The sequence below is a fragment of the Typopeltis vanoorti genome, chromosome 20, assembly GCF_054136105.1.
Source record: "Typopeltis vanoorti isolate ZY-2024b chromosome 20, IOZ_Tvanoo_1.0, whole genome shotgun sequence".
Classification (NCBI taxonomy): Eukaryota; Metazoa; Arthropoda; class Arachnida; order Uropygi; family Thelyphonidae; genus Typopeltis; species Typopeltis vanoorti.
Window position 1 is genome coordinate 58407092 of NC_143568.1, and position 15372 is coordinate 58422463.

General features: G+C 34.4%; 1 protein-coding gene across 2 annotated transcripts in view; it reads left to right on the forward strand.

The window, feature by feature from the left end:
- Cln3 (CLN3 lysosomal/endosomal transmembrane protein, battenin) overlaps window positions 1–15372 on the forward strand; it is a 191661-nt gene that overhangs the window by 123804 nt on the left and 52485 nt on the right. For both annotated transcript variants that reach the window (XM_090410118.1, XM_090410119.1), the window contains exon 12: window positions 7604–7665. In XM_090410118.1, the coding sequence (XP_090266244.1) occupies window positions 7604–7665 (62 nt within the window). The remainder of the gene's footprint in view (window positions 1–7603; window positions 7666–15372) is intronic.

Sequence of the window (15372 nt, forward strand, 5' to 3'; positions counted from 1 at the left end):
TAAAGTTGTAATTAGCATACTGGGTTTGTATGTCACTGGAAAGGCTTGGAATGTTGTGTGGCATCCTCGGGGGATGTGTTTGGTGGAGATTTTCCTCATTATTTTTATGAATTCGGAATACTCTTGAGGGTTTGGATGGACTGGTTCTATGGAGCGGTCAAGATCTTTCATGAAACCCTTCCAATTAGCTTTTTTGAAATTAAATCGTTGTCTGTAAGGGACTGTGCTAGAGATAATGGCTGGGTTGAATTGAAGCATTATAGGTCTATGCTGAGTATGTGGAATGGGATTTAAAACCTTTTTAACAGAAATGTTGGATATTATTGAGCTAACAAATATGAGGTCAGGGTTATAGCCTCGCTTCCATCTGCCACTGTTGAAAGATGCAGGGAGTTTTGGATTATGTATCAGGTTTAGAGAAAGGTTTTCAGCCCATTTTTCAAAAAGTTCTCCATCTTCATTGGATTTTGTGTAACCCCAATTAATACTATGGCTGTTAAAGTCACCTAATACAACATTAGTCATGCATGCATTATTATTATTGAGGAGGATGTCGGGGAAGGAGAAAGCTTCTTCTGGCAGTTTATAAACTGAGGTGATTGAGATATTTTTAAATGTGATTGTAATAATCTCAATGTTTCTGTTGTTCATTGAGTCAGTGGACGATGGAATTAAGTTTTCTTTTGTAAATATTGCACTACCATATTTATCATGGGGTATCTCTTTGATGAGTTTCATGCCATGGATGTAAGGTCTTGCGGCACCTTCCCCTCTGTGAGTTTCTTTCAGGCAGAGTACATTATTTCTGCAAATATTCAGGCATTATCTTTGCAAATATTTGCAATGAGATCTTACTTGACACTGGAGAAACCTTCAGTATTAAATTATATTATTTTTAGGCCTGACTCCAGGTGGGATCCTTTAGGGCAGGAATTTGGGAGCATTTTAGTTCGATCATTTGCATTTGGTTGATAGCAGCTTTAGCTTCCCCTAATGGGTACTAACAGGGTGCAGGAACGAGAACCCATCTGCACCCCATAAAACAATGTGAAAACTGTAGAATTTCTTCACTGAATATACTCTAGCTAAGATTTATGCAGTCAGAAGAGGCTAAAAAGAGTTGTGGAAGAGAAACGTGGGAAAGAACAATCAGGATCAAAGCCATATAGAGGTTTGTCAGGATCAAGTTTTCGCTTTAATGAAAATAGTTGTTAGTAAGCATGAGAATATCACAAAGACTTGTATTTAAATTTTGTAGAGCTGGAAAAGGTATATGATGACAAGATGAGCTCCAAAACACTGCAAATATATGGAGTTGCAGAGCAATATATAGTGTATGTTTAAGATGTAAGTAGTTTAGAAATGAAGGAGATACAGGAAGACAGTTTGAAGATCAATTGTAAGGCAAGATGCATGTTATAAAGGAAACAACATTAAACCTGATATCAATAGACAGTGTTCTTGATGTAGTATAAGTATGCAGATATCCTGGTGTTATCTGTTGATTCTCTGGCATGATGTTGTCTAAGAAAATTGACAACATAGACTAGATAATAACTAGTCTATTATCTAGTTATTTTCTATCTTGGCCCCCTGCCTTATTAACATTTAGCATACTGGGTATTCAGGCATCCTCTTCCTTCACTTCTAACACTTCATCATCCTTCTAGGAATATAGCCATCTGTACCAGGATGAAACACTCTAATAAAGTGATCATTAAAAAGTTGTCTTCTTTGGTCACCTGATTTCCATCTCCATCCAGCAAGGTAATCCGTCTACTATCATTTTTTCTCCTGCTTGCCACGTAGCGAAAAATCTCCCTTGGGATTCTCTTTGGTTGTATCACCAATCTCTTCTCATATTCTAATTTTTCTCTCCTTACAATACCAGTCACTTTCCTAGACTTAACCTTATATCCCTCATTTAACTTTTCCACCTCTCTTTATTCACCCTCTTCAACTCAGTCTTCATTTCTTTAGTCTGTGTTCTCAGCATTAATTAAAATTATAATAATGGAATTAACTCACATAAAATATTATTTATTAGTAGAATTTTCACCTGAGTATTACAGGCATCTTTGGTACATGTAAAAAGCTAATTAAACAATAACTGACAATTCCAAAAGGCGCCGCCTAAGTAGCTAATGCAAGATAACTAAAAAAGGGCATTAAATTTCCTAACTTATTTAAAAAAAAATAGATAAATAAATAAATTATATATATATATATATATATATATATATATATATATATGTGTGTGTGTATACAATTAAAAAAAAAGTTAGGAAAGATTAGCTGATTTAAAAAGTACTATCTCCCACAAAGAGGATAGACGTAGACCATCGGATGGTCTATGTCTAAATAATATTTTACGTGAGTTAATTCCGTTATTATAATTTTAATTAATATGTCTCTCACGGTATTTCCTTACTGAAATGTGTTCTCAGCACTTCCATTTTTCATTCCCCACATACAATCATGGCCATCAGACACACCATCTCCATCTGTTACACTGTCCAAAGTTAAATCCAATCCATGCATACGTCTTTAATATTCCTCCCATCCTCCAACACACTACTGGTATCCACAAACTGAATTTCACCTATTTCCAAAGAACTATCTCTGCTGCTGCTAATTCCTTAGATTGAGATATTTATGTCTCCCATTGCTTTTCACTGTCTACATTTCCTGCACACATACACATTCCCTTCCTGCACCTGCCACATTTTTAAACATTAGGATGCTTACATACCAGTGCATAGCAAGCAACAAAATCATCAACTATACTATGAATGACATAATATTTAAATGGTGGGAGGCTAGGTGTATTGCTGAAATTGGCGACTGCCATGTTGAATATCATTGCTACAATTGGATACAATACTGAGACAATAAAATCCTAACAAAATACCACACAAATATGCAAAAAAAAAAATCATCAAGTTAAATAGTACAAACTTAAAAATCAATATTGGCAATGAAATAAACATAGTAATATCTTTCCATACTTACTAATACTTATCTTTTTTTAACAGCTTGACATGAATTACTTCCATCTTCACACTACCAGTGCCCTTATTATTACCTTTGCCCTTTTCTTTAAATTTTTGCAAGACATTTCTCAGTATACCTGTTATTCATTTCCTATTCTGCTGATGTTTAGATCTCCAACAAGGCCTAGTTTTTCCTTTTTTTTTTTATTTTTCCCAGCTGATTTGTCTTATGACTAAAATTTCTTCTGCTTATTTCTCATGTAGAACATTATGTGAGACCATAAGCACAAATTGCTCATTGTTCAGTTCCCTATTTTGATGTTTGACCACATCAATGAAGTTGAATATAGTAATATATTCATTAAAGACATTTATCTTCATTTTAAGTGTTGACTATTATAGCTACTCCTTCCTTTCCCTGATGTCTATTGCTTGAATTATAACATCTTGTTGTATTTTTGAGGACTCATCAGTTTTTGTCTTCTTTGTTTTGGTACTGCCAATTATGTTGATGTAGTAGTTCTCTACTTCTTTTGCGCTAATTTTATTTCATTTCTGCTGAAAAATCAGTTTTCCTTTGATTTTTCATTTCATTGATATGCATATCATGAATTCTGCAGATGTTGAGTTCAGTTGGTTCTAATAGCTGACCATTTCACTGTTCACCCTAGTTCCCCATGAAAACAGCAGTGGGGAACTTATTTAACTGGGTGAAGCCCATGTTGACATACCATTTCTTTATGTTTCACCATTATTTTCTTTTTGGTTTAAGCTAATATGGAATGCTGTGTGGTTGGCTAAATTCCAAGTTGCTAATCTTCCCTTGTTTGTTTACTATCCAAATGGATATTACTAATGAGAGCATACCATGAGAAAGTGAGAATTGAATATTGAATAAGGAGCCTTGGTTTCCCCTCCCCCCTTGTTATTTGGCTTTGATCCTCAAGTGGCTCTTCTTTAGATCAGCCTAACCTCCAATCTTAATTTGCATAGACATATTACAAATATGTTTATGCCAAGATAACTAAAAATACTTGATTGAATATAGAAGAGAGGAGTTAGGTTCATTAATGACCAATCTCTCATCAATTCACTCCATCCACCCTTACACAGGTATTCAATTTCTGTTGCTTGTATCTTTTACAAATTCTACTGCTGCTGGTATTCATCATCTGAATTGGCACCAAAAATTTTACCACTCATTGAATGCTCAGCAACTGCTTAATACTCCTTAACAGTTCAGTTTCAAACCATAGAACAAATTTCTCCTCTTTGTTCTTCTTCATTCCCTCTACCACTACTGCTCTGTGGAACAGTGTCGTATCTTATGTTCAAATTAAATTATGGGTTGAAATGGTTTTTGAACCAAAATAAACTGTTGTTTTCAGCACAGTTTAAAAGACCCCTCCCCCCTAATTGCATGAATTATAATAATCCTGGATAGAATTTTTTTCTTTTGTTTCAGTAGAATAGAAATATATTTACAAAAAAAAATTTCATTCCACTTTGGAATAATTGTCTGAGGATCAAAAAAGGATTCATTCTTCAGATATTTATTGCAATCCCTGAGCTTCATTTTAAAGGTTTCCTTCATGCCCATCCATAGTACTGACATACATTATTGGTTAGCCAACCTCTCGTGTAATGGAATTACCTTAAAAAAAGAAGAAAAAAAATCCCAGGAATGGCATATTAATGATGTGATCACTCTAGGTTAGATTTATGAAAGTATTCTTAATTAAAAGAATTAATGCTTGGAATAAACTTATGGAAAGTAATATAGCAGCAAATACCTGAACAAATTCAAGGATTCTCTTTAGGAACGAGGGTGGTCTGAAAAGTTCTCGGCCTCGACCATAGATGGTAACACTATCCGAAAGATTTCTTTTTTCTAAGTTGGTACATCTGTCATGTGAAATTGCAAGTTATTCTATCAAGTAGTTTGTTTTATACAGCTGTATGAAGCAAAAGTGTTGTCTGTATCCCTTGAAATGGATAAAATTGAGTATCGTGCGATACTCAATTTTATAAATCTTTTATAAATTTTTTTTATAATCTTTTATAAAATAAAATAAAATAAAATTATTTGTAAAAGAAGGTTTAATGGCAAAAGAAATTCATTCCAAGTTCATGAAAGTTTATCGGAACTCTTCTTCATTTTCGACAATTAAGAAATGGTCTGCTGAGTTTAAACGTGGCCGTACCAGCCTTGAAGGTGATCCATGTGAAGGACATCCAAAAAGTGTAACAACACCAGAAATCATTGATCAAACGCACAATATGGTATTGAATGACTGGCGAGTCAAAGTGTGCAAAATTGCTGAGACTATAGGCATCTCAAAAGAACATGTAGGATATATTTTGCATGAAGAATTGCAAATGAAAAAGCTTTGTGCAAGATGGGTGCCATGCTTGCTCACAGCAGATTAAAAACACACTCGCATGAAATTCTCTGAACAGTGCTTGAAGCGTTTTAACAAGAATAAAACTGATTTTGTGTGTTGATTTATTACTATGGATGAGACTTGGATTCACCATTACCCACCAGAATCCAAACAGCAGTCAAAACAGTCGACAGAAGCCATTTGTTCATCGCCAAAGAAAAAGTTGGTTCCATCAGCAAGAAAGGGCATGGCATCAGTGTTTTGGGATGCTGCATTTTGTTTATTAGTTATCTTGAGAAAGGTAAAACAATAACCGAGGAATATTATTCAGATCTTTTAACCAGACTAGACGAAAAAATTCGTGAGAAAAGGTTTGCAGAAGAAAAAAAACCATCTTTCATCAGGACAATCTTGCCCACAAAGGTATTTTGGCAATGGGAAAATTAAGGGATCTGCATTATGAATTGTTGGAGCATCCACCTTATTCCCCAGATTTGGCTCCCTCTGACTTCTATCTCTTCCCAAAACTAAAACTCTTCCTCTCTGGTCAGCGTTTTTCTTCGAATCAAGAGGTGATTGCAGCTGTAGAGGGGTATTATGCAGATCTTACTGAGAACCACTATAGGGACTGGATAATGGTGCTGGAGCATTGCTGGAATAAATATATTAGTCTTAGGGATATTATGTTGAAAAATAAAAATAATTTTGAAATTCTAAATCTGTTTTTTCATTGTTAGGCCGAGAACTTTTCAGACCGCCCTCGTATTTGGATGAAATTAGAAGACAATAAAATTAATAATGACTAGTCGGTATCCTGAGCGGAAAGCCAGCAGGTACATTTTTATTATTCATCTTTGCACATGTTTGTATGTTTCTCCAGATTTCTCCAAAACATTTTTATATCAGCTATTTTCCTTTTTTCTTTGTCAGCACTACCCTCTCTAATGACTTAAAAAATCCTTTACACCTTGCTTCTGGAACCGTCTTTGAGGCTATATTCAGAAATAAGACTCAGTGTAATTTTCCATTTTAAAATTTGTCTGTGTCATTCTTCTAAGATTGATTCACATTCAAAGTGTTAAATATTAACAGCTTTTTCTCTTTTTGATATGTAGTGCCTGAATAGATAATCTTCTATTTATTTAGAAGTTTCTGTTTTAGTCTTTTCATCAAAGTGGCACCATTTATGTTGATATGGTATTTCTATACTTCCATTGATCCACTGTCTTGATGATGTCCATCTTTAACATTGTTGCTAACTGTCTGCCATTGTTCTGGTTCTCTAATGAAAACAGGACTTTATTCTCGTATGATGCTTCAGCTATCATGATATCTGATTATGTTGTACCATCTTAATGCATAAATGAAATAAATGCAAAATAAGTAATTGAATATCAAATGGAAAGAGATATTAAATGAATGAATAAAAATCTTTATATTTTATATATGAAAAAATATGTATATGAGGGTTTCTGGAAAGTTCTGATAAACATGTAGAACAAAATGATATTAAACCAACTGATATAACCACAAGAAAAAAACATACTAGTAGAAGAGTTATGAAGGTAACTTATGTTCTTATATCATTGTATGTTCTTAATTGTTATATCAGTTGCTTTAAGATCATTTTTATTCTAGGTGTTTATAAGAACTTTCCAGACTCTCCCCCCCCTTCTCCCATATATATATTAGTATGAATCCCACCCACAAATGTTTGTAAACCCATAATACATTAATTCCATGTTGGGCTGACGGTTAGATAATCCAGAAACAGTGGCTCAAATAAGCTCCAAACATGGAGTTTTAAGCCACTTCAGACCATTGTTTTTTATGATGATGATTGAGATATTGGTTGGTCAGTGATATGTTAGTCCCATGATAGGCAGTTGATTTGGATTTTTGTAGCCTTGGTTGGTGGAGATCAGAGATCCTATGTGTTCAGCCATCCTGTTGATGGCATTGTTGTCTATAATTATTATTAGTTATCTGATTATAGTAACTATGATTATATTTTTGTCAAATATTCTGATTATGATTTTTAGAGCAGTTACAGAATTAGCTATTGTTAGCCGTTTTTTCATCTCCAAATTCTGGAGAAAGTCACTTAAATTTATATTTTACTATATTAAGCATTTGTGTTTTCCATATAAAGCTGCATTACTTGCATTTACTCTTATTTAGTGCCATCTACTGTGTTTATCTTTTTTAATATAAGTTTATTTCCAGATGGAATTAATATACTTTCCAACTATCTGTGATTGGCTTTCTCATGAAGAGCAGTATCGTTGGTGAGTAACAGTTATATTTTAGAAATTATTGTGAATGTGTGGGAAGACTTAGGTGTTCGCATACATGTTAATTTATTTTCATGGTATTGAACAACACAAAATGATAAGAAACTAACTAAGATTTACTGAAATAGAGAGCCAAAAGGCTTCACTTTGGTAATGCAAAATTATTCAAATTAAGTGGATATTGAATCCAACATTATTTCAAAACCGAGTAGAGAAAACTATTTCAGTAATTCTGGGTGCCTTTTGTGATGTGACACCTCTTGGCAATTCATATGGTAAAGTATAACCTCTGCATCACTACAACCTGAGTATTTACAATTTTGGGTCTGTCTACTCACTGATGAGACCTCAACAAAGGTCGAAATCGGTCTGGGTAGTGATCCTCTCTCCCATAATGTATAACATATCTCCTAGTCAATGTGTTTTACATTATGGGTAATACTAAGGATAGTGATCAGAGCTTACCCAACCTTTACTACGAGTTGCCCCTGTCATGAAAGATTTGCTTACGCTTGGATCTGCCGAAACTTTTAGTGGCTTTGTTTTAATTTATACTTGTTTTTTCTTATTTAGATCTAATTTGCTTTTACCCTAATTACTCTCAAGATCTAAACCTAAGATTTGCCTTCAGTACACGATATAGTAAAACTATCTATACATTTGGTCAATTTCTAGATTAATCACGTGTATCAATTACTCGGACAAAGGGTTTACCTTTTGGTACAAAATCCTTTGTGATTACTGTCTGAGATTGTCTCCCGATCAGATACTGGCAAATTTATTTGTTACGCTGCGCCAGCCAATATCTTTAGGTTAGAAGGTATTCTTAACCAGGGAAACTCTATCAGATAACATACAGAGGTGAAGAATCTAACACTTACTCTTAGCACTGAAATTCTCAATATCAACTATGTTTATTATCGTTTGCAATCGTGGCTCTTAAATATCAACTATTCTATTCCGCTTAGGTTCAGATTTTTTGAGTGGTAATTTGAATTCATTCTCAGGCTAATGTCAGGTACAAAACATAAAGCACATTTATTGAGATTTTAAGATTATACATTTACAATAGTGCACTTAGTCAATTTTGTATCATTCTAAAGTAAAGAACCAGTGAAACCAACTAAAACACAAATGGATACAATCATTTGCTCCTTCTATAAGATTAAGCATTGAACTACACATTATACAAGTGTGTAGTTTAAAGTCTTAAATTTCATCCATTCAGTTCTTTTCTAAATTACGTTAGTTATTCACATAAAATACCTGTCACAAATCATCTATAAACTTTCTCTAACAAAATGCTCAGTGGAGTTAAGCTACTGCAATCATCGAAAATCACCTAAGAGTTCTATACTACATTGTCCTTGCTCACTAACTATATAACATTTCTTCACTCTAAGTGGGAAAGGAATAACAAAATTTTGTACATTACTAGCTCTTGAGAAGATTAACAGATCCGTCACCTTAATTCACATTTTCGTCTTACACAGCCCGATCCTTCTTCCTTGAATTGGGGTCAGAACATCTTCGCTAGGCCTTTATCCACGTGGTCACTCATAGAGGTCATCCTACTTGGCTCTAACGAATGTCTGGCAATGTGCCCACATCTGTCTGGTTCTGATGCCGCTAGTCCTCATCAGAGCCTGCCGGTTCGGCTATTCCGTCCCGAGGAGATAGCTAGTCAGGGTGCTGGAACTGCAGGTGCTGACATCTAACATCTCAGGGCAATCCGGAATCCATCAGGAGGCGAGAGAGAGAGAGAGAGAGAGGTCCAACAATGCAAAACACTCGGAAAAGGTCAGGAGAACAAGACAAAAAGCCTTGAGAGAGGGGAGCAAATCCCTTTTATTCTGCACTCTTGGTGCCCTCTTTATTGCCATGTTCTTCCACACAACACTCGTCTCCTTTGTCCGCGCCGCTTTCTGTGTAAATGCTTATGCCTCAAGCCAAACGTTCGCCCGAATGGTTTTCGCCTGCGAACTTTGGACTTTTGTTTACATCTTGATAAATATTTCATTTTGCATAGAATACCCTTTTATAGTTACATTTTACAAACTGGAAATCTTTAATTAGATTTGAATAAACAAGTTTTCTTTTATAATTCTACATTTAAAGGTATTTATAGCCCTATTTACAATCCTTTTGTTTGCTTAAGTACAAGTTTCTCCTTGTTGATATGTTAGACTTGTTAAATCTTGAGTGAATTAATTTTTTTATAAATTCTCCCATTCAAGATCTAACACTATCTATATTCTGCATGAAACTCTTGCAGTTTCTCTGAACCTCTTGTAGTTTTCTCTACTCAGCTTTGAAATAATGTTGGATTCAATATCCACTTAATTTGAATAACTAAGATTTATTAACTTATTTGCTGATATTTCAATGGTATTATATTATATCTTGCATCTTCAGAGCATAAAAACAGTTTGTCACAGTACACGAAACAACAATCGTTTGGTCTAACAGCGTGATGTTAGACCAAATTGTAATAACTTATAATGACTTCTGTGGAGCACTTTTGTTTTCTTCCAATTAATCCTGTGTGAAGTGGTATCCATGGCATGATCTGCTGGACCCGACTTGCCATAACGATAGTCCCAGATGTATTTTTTATATTCACCAAGGCAAAAAAAAAAAGAATAATAAATAAATAAATAAATAAAAATACATCCAGCAGTGTGTTACAAATACTAAGTTTTCTGGATGTCAATAGGACTGGATGGGATTTCATCATGTTTTAAGAGAATATGCTAAGGGGCTAACATCCCCATTGTCTTAGCTTTTCAATGGTAGTCTGGCTATGGGAAAAGTGCTCAAGGAATGGAAGAAGAGTAAGATAGTGCCCATTGCATAAGGGTAGTGGTAGTAGAATGGAAGTGTTAGGCTATAGAATAGTTTATTTGATCAGTAGTTAAGATTTGGAAAAAAATGAGAGATCATATACAGCTTTGGGAAGATGATAATGTTATCTGTGAGGATCAGCATAGATTTGTTAAAGGGAATTCTTGTTTTAGTGATCTAATTGGCTTTTATAATAAAAGCCAATTAGATCACTCATCAACTGTTCTTGTTATAATAAAGTAACAAGAACAGTTGATGAGGGAAAGGCATATACTGCCATTTTTTTGAATTTGACAAAGTGTGGTGTAATAAGCTGATAATTAAGTTACACCATATGGGTTTGGATATCAGGTTAATCAATTAGATTGGAGATTGGATGTCTAATTAATACAAAACTCTCTGAGTGGGAATAGATATAAGAGAGTTGTGTATTAATGAGCAGTATGAGAGTTGTTTGAAAAGTTTGGCAAAAAAATAAGTTAAACACCTTTTTTTGTAAAAAATCACCTTTATTTCTCAACATAGTCTCCATCGAAGTCTACACATTTAGTCCAGCGAGTTTCCAATTTTTTCATCCCATCTAAAAAGTAGGATTTGTCAAATTGTGCAAAATAGTCATTAACAACCTTGATGACATCCTCGTTCGAAGACAATTTTTTCCTGCCAAGCCAAATATTTAAGTTTGGAAACAAGAAGTAGTCATGTGGGGAAAAGTCTGGTGAATGTGAAACCAATTGGAACCTCAATTTGTGCAATTTTGCCATTGCGATGGCAGATGTGTTGGGACGATGCATTGTCTTGATGAAAGAGCATTTTCTTGTGTGCCAATCTTGGCTGTTTTTTCTTCAGTTCTTCTTTTAAATGATTCAGTAATGATGCATAATAGACTCCTGTTATTGTCTTACCTTTTCCAAATAGTCTATCATGATAATTCCTCTGGAATCCAAAAAAACAGTGGCCATCACCTTCCCAGCTGACAAAACAGTCTTCACTTTTTTCAGTGCACTTTCACCGGGCATTGTTTACTATTTTGACTGCTACTTGGACTCAGGTTTGTAGTGGTGGATCCAAGTTTTGTCTACAGTCACGAATTGATACAAAAATCCTGCAAATTGCATCGGCAATCACTACGTTGAAATGTCTTTTCACATACGTTTTTGATTGGCAGTCAACAATCGCAGAACCCATCGTGCACAGAGCTTTTTCATGTGTAATTTTTTGTGCAGGATATTATACACCCATTCATTTGAGATGCCTGCAATCTCACGCACTTTCACTTGGCAGTCTTCTTTAACGATACCATGGAATTTGTCAATCATTTCCTTCGTGGTGACCTCAGTCAGGCGTCCAGAGTACACTTCATCTTTGATGGACTTATGACCACATTTAAACTCATTTATACAAAAATAAATAGTCTTTAATGCTGGTGCAGAGTCCCCATGAACTGCATCTAACTCAGCTTTGATCTTCGCAGCTGTCCACTTCTTCAAATAAAAGTGTTTTATCATTCCGTGAAACTTGTTTTTCTCCATTTTTATGAAAAATGTAAACAGGGTCATTTTAAGTGTTTGCTAAACGAGAACTACACATTGCACGTGGCTAAAATTTTGCCAGGGGTTATGAAAAAAATGATACATGCCAACACTGGTATGAATGAACAAATTGTATCGCCATCTATTGGAAATTTACCAAACCTTTCAAACAACCCTCGTATCAATGAGACAGTTGAGTCTCTCAAGGCTCAATACTGGGACTCGTATTGTTTAACCTTTGTATCAATGACATTGTCAACGATTGTAGGAAATTTTAGTTGTTTACAGATGATGTAATGCTGGGAAGGGTTATTAGTAATAGTGCTGATGTGGTAATTGAATGGGGAGTGTCAGTTTAATGCAATTAAATGTAAGGTCTTGAAGTTTGGAATCCATATATGGAAAGCTGCATATTCTATTGAACTGTAAAGGAACTGTACTACAGGAATTGGAGGAGGCAAGGGACCTTGAGATGATGATGGATAGAAACTTGAAGTTTAGGGGACATATTGCAGAGATGGTCAAGGTAACTCAGTGGATTCCTGCAATACTGAGAAGGACATTGACCAGCTGAGATAGAAGAGTTGTGGTTCATTATATAAAGTTCCGATCAGACCACACATAAATTATTGTTCTCAGATTTGATCACCAGGATTTGAATGGAATAAATTAACTTTGGAGAGGGTGCAAAGGCAGATACCAAAAATGATATCAGGGCTGTACAATGTTAGCTATGAGGATAGACTGAGGACATGCAAATTGCAGCATTTGGTTGATAGAAAAAGGTAAGGTGATACGATTAAATTATATTTTATATTAAAACCTCATTGATAGGTTTTAGAATATTATTTTAAATTTTAATGGCGCAGTAATTTGTATTTTCATGGTGTTTAAATGGTTAAATGTGTGTGTTTGTGTAGAAAATTTATATTTTTTTCAAGTGTGTTGCACAAATTTTGATCTAATGATTAAAGATTTAGTAAGCAATCTTGATAACATTGTAATGTATGAAGGCAAGGTAACCAAATTTTCACCAAGCAAAATGAGCTAATTTTTACCTACATTCACATATAGCTTTGCTGTTAATTCCTATGATGTATGATCCACAGAATTTCAAATAATTATATAACCAAATATTTGCATAATCGAAAATATAAATAATGATCAGTGTAATGACATTGCAGTTTTCTCTTGATAGTGTTAGTTTAAAAAATATAAACAGGCTTGCCATATTGTTCCTTATAGTATTTACAGATTTATGGTATTAGTCATCATGCTATTGCCTGAAAGTGATATTTTGGAAAAGAAACTTCGGTAATGCAATGGAAGAACAATGAGATAAAGTAAAATATGTCATATTGCAAGTAAATATAAATTGCTCATGCAAGTGTTAGTGAGTAGGACAAAGCTCCTTATTGTGTGTGTGTGTGTGTGCGCGCGCGCTCATGTCAAAGTTAATGTGCAAATTTCCATTAATCTGTACCTTTCAGTTAAAGTTGAAAAATAAATATGCGCTCTACACTTTAACAAGATAATGTGTAAACTAATTAATTAATGTACATATTACCTAAATATCATTAGATAAAGTTTGAATTTTATCTCAAACACAAAAATTACCTTATGAGTACTTATCTTCTTCTCATGTGATGTACTTTATATATGCATGCAGTTTATTATCAACAAGTTATATCTTATATGTGTAACGTTAGGGTTAGGTAACTAGACACTTTTATTAGAAAAATAAAAAGTAAAAGAAAATTTAACATATTTAAATTTTGAATCAAAGGACATACATTTAAAATGAAAACAAATTCAAAATTGAAATTACTATAAAAATAATTGCAGGCTTACTTCTGACAATTTCGATTAGTTATTTATTAGTGTAACTTAGTGATTGATGGCATTTTGAATTGCATAGTAAATTCCAAATCTGTTCCATCTTAGAGTACTAGTCCCTTTTCCAGGGACTCCATTAACTCAACTACTCTCTTCCAGGGAAGAGAGCAGTTGAGTTAATCATCACTCTTTTTTTTTAATTTCATTCTTATTCCTTATTACATTAGATGCCCATTTTCTGAAACATTATCATTCCTTCAGATATTTTCAATGGTTGATGTATTTTTACAATGGGTTGTATGAATTATCTCTCCATTATTGAGGTAGGTGAGATGTCATATAGCTAACTGTATTTCTAGCAATCCACCCTGCAATGTATCAGTAGCTGGATATAACTAGATGTTAGGATGTAGAACTAATCACATTCTGATATCAGACAGAGCAGTTTTATTGGATGATAGACAGCAGTGTCATAACCACCATGTCTCTTTCCCCCAGATGCATCATGGGATAGCTTAGTGAACCTCATTAAAGTTCTAGGTTGTGGGACCCATATAGACACTGCAAGGAGGGAGAGGAGGTTTGACAGAAAGCTTCATTCAGTGAGTGCCAAACAAAAAACATGGTTAATTAGGGAAAAGCAACTAAGAGCAAAACTCATGAATAAAACTCATGAATAAAGATAGAACTAGTGAAGACTTGAGCAAAGAACATCAGTTGCTAAGAGGTTGGATGTCATATAACTCACAGTACATCTTGCTAAACTTGTCAGAACAAATGCAATAACCGACAGCATTCCATTCAGCATTTGTTTTGGAATGACTTTATATATGAGGGTGGTCTGAAAAGTTCTCGACTATAGATGGCAACACTATTGGAAAGATTTTTTTTTTCCTTCTAAGTTGATACATCTGTCATAATCATCCATGTGAAATTGCAAGTCATTCTATCAAGTAGTTTGTTTTATACAGCTGGCTGAAGCAAAAGTGTTGTCTGTATCCCTTGAAATGGATAAAATTGAGTGTCGTGCAGTTACAAAATTCTTTGTAACAGAAGGTTTAACAGCAAAAGAAATTCATTGGAAGTTCATAAAAGTTTATAGGCACTCTTCTCCTTTGTTTTCAACAATTAAGAAATGGGCTGCTTTAAACGTGGCCTTGAAAATGATCCATGTGAAAGACGTCTAAAAGGTGTAACAACACCAGAAATCATTGATCAAGTGCACAATATGGTATTGGATGACCGACGAGTCAAAGTGCATGAAATTTCTGAGACCATAGGCATATCAAAAGAACTTGTAGGATATATTTTGCATGAAGAATTACATATGAAAAATCTTTGCTCAAGATGGGTGCTGTGCTTGCTCACTGCAGATCAAAAACGCACTCACATGAAAATCTGTGAACAGTGCTTGGAGCGTTTTAACAAGAATAAAACTGATTTTGTGCGTCGATTTATTACTATGGATGAGGCTTGAAGCAGAGTACAC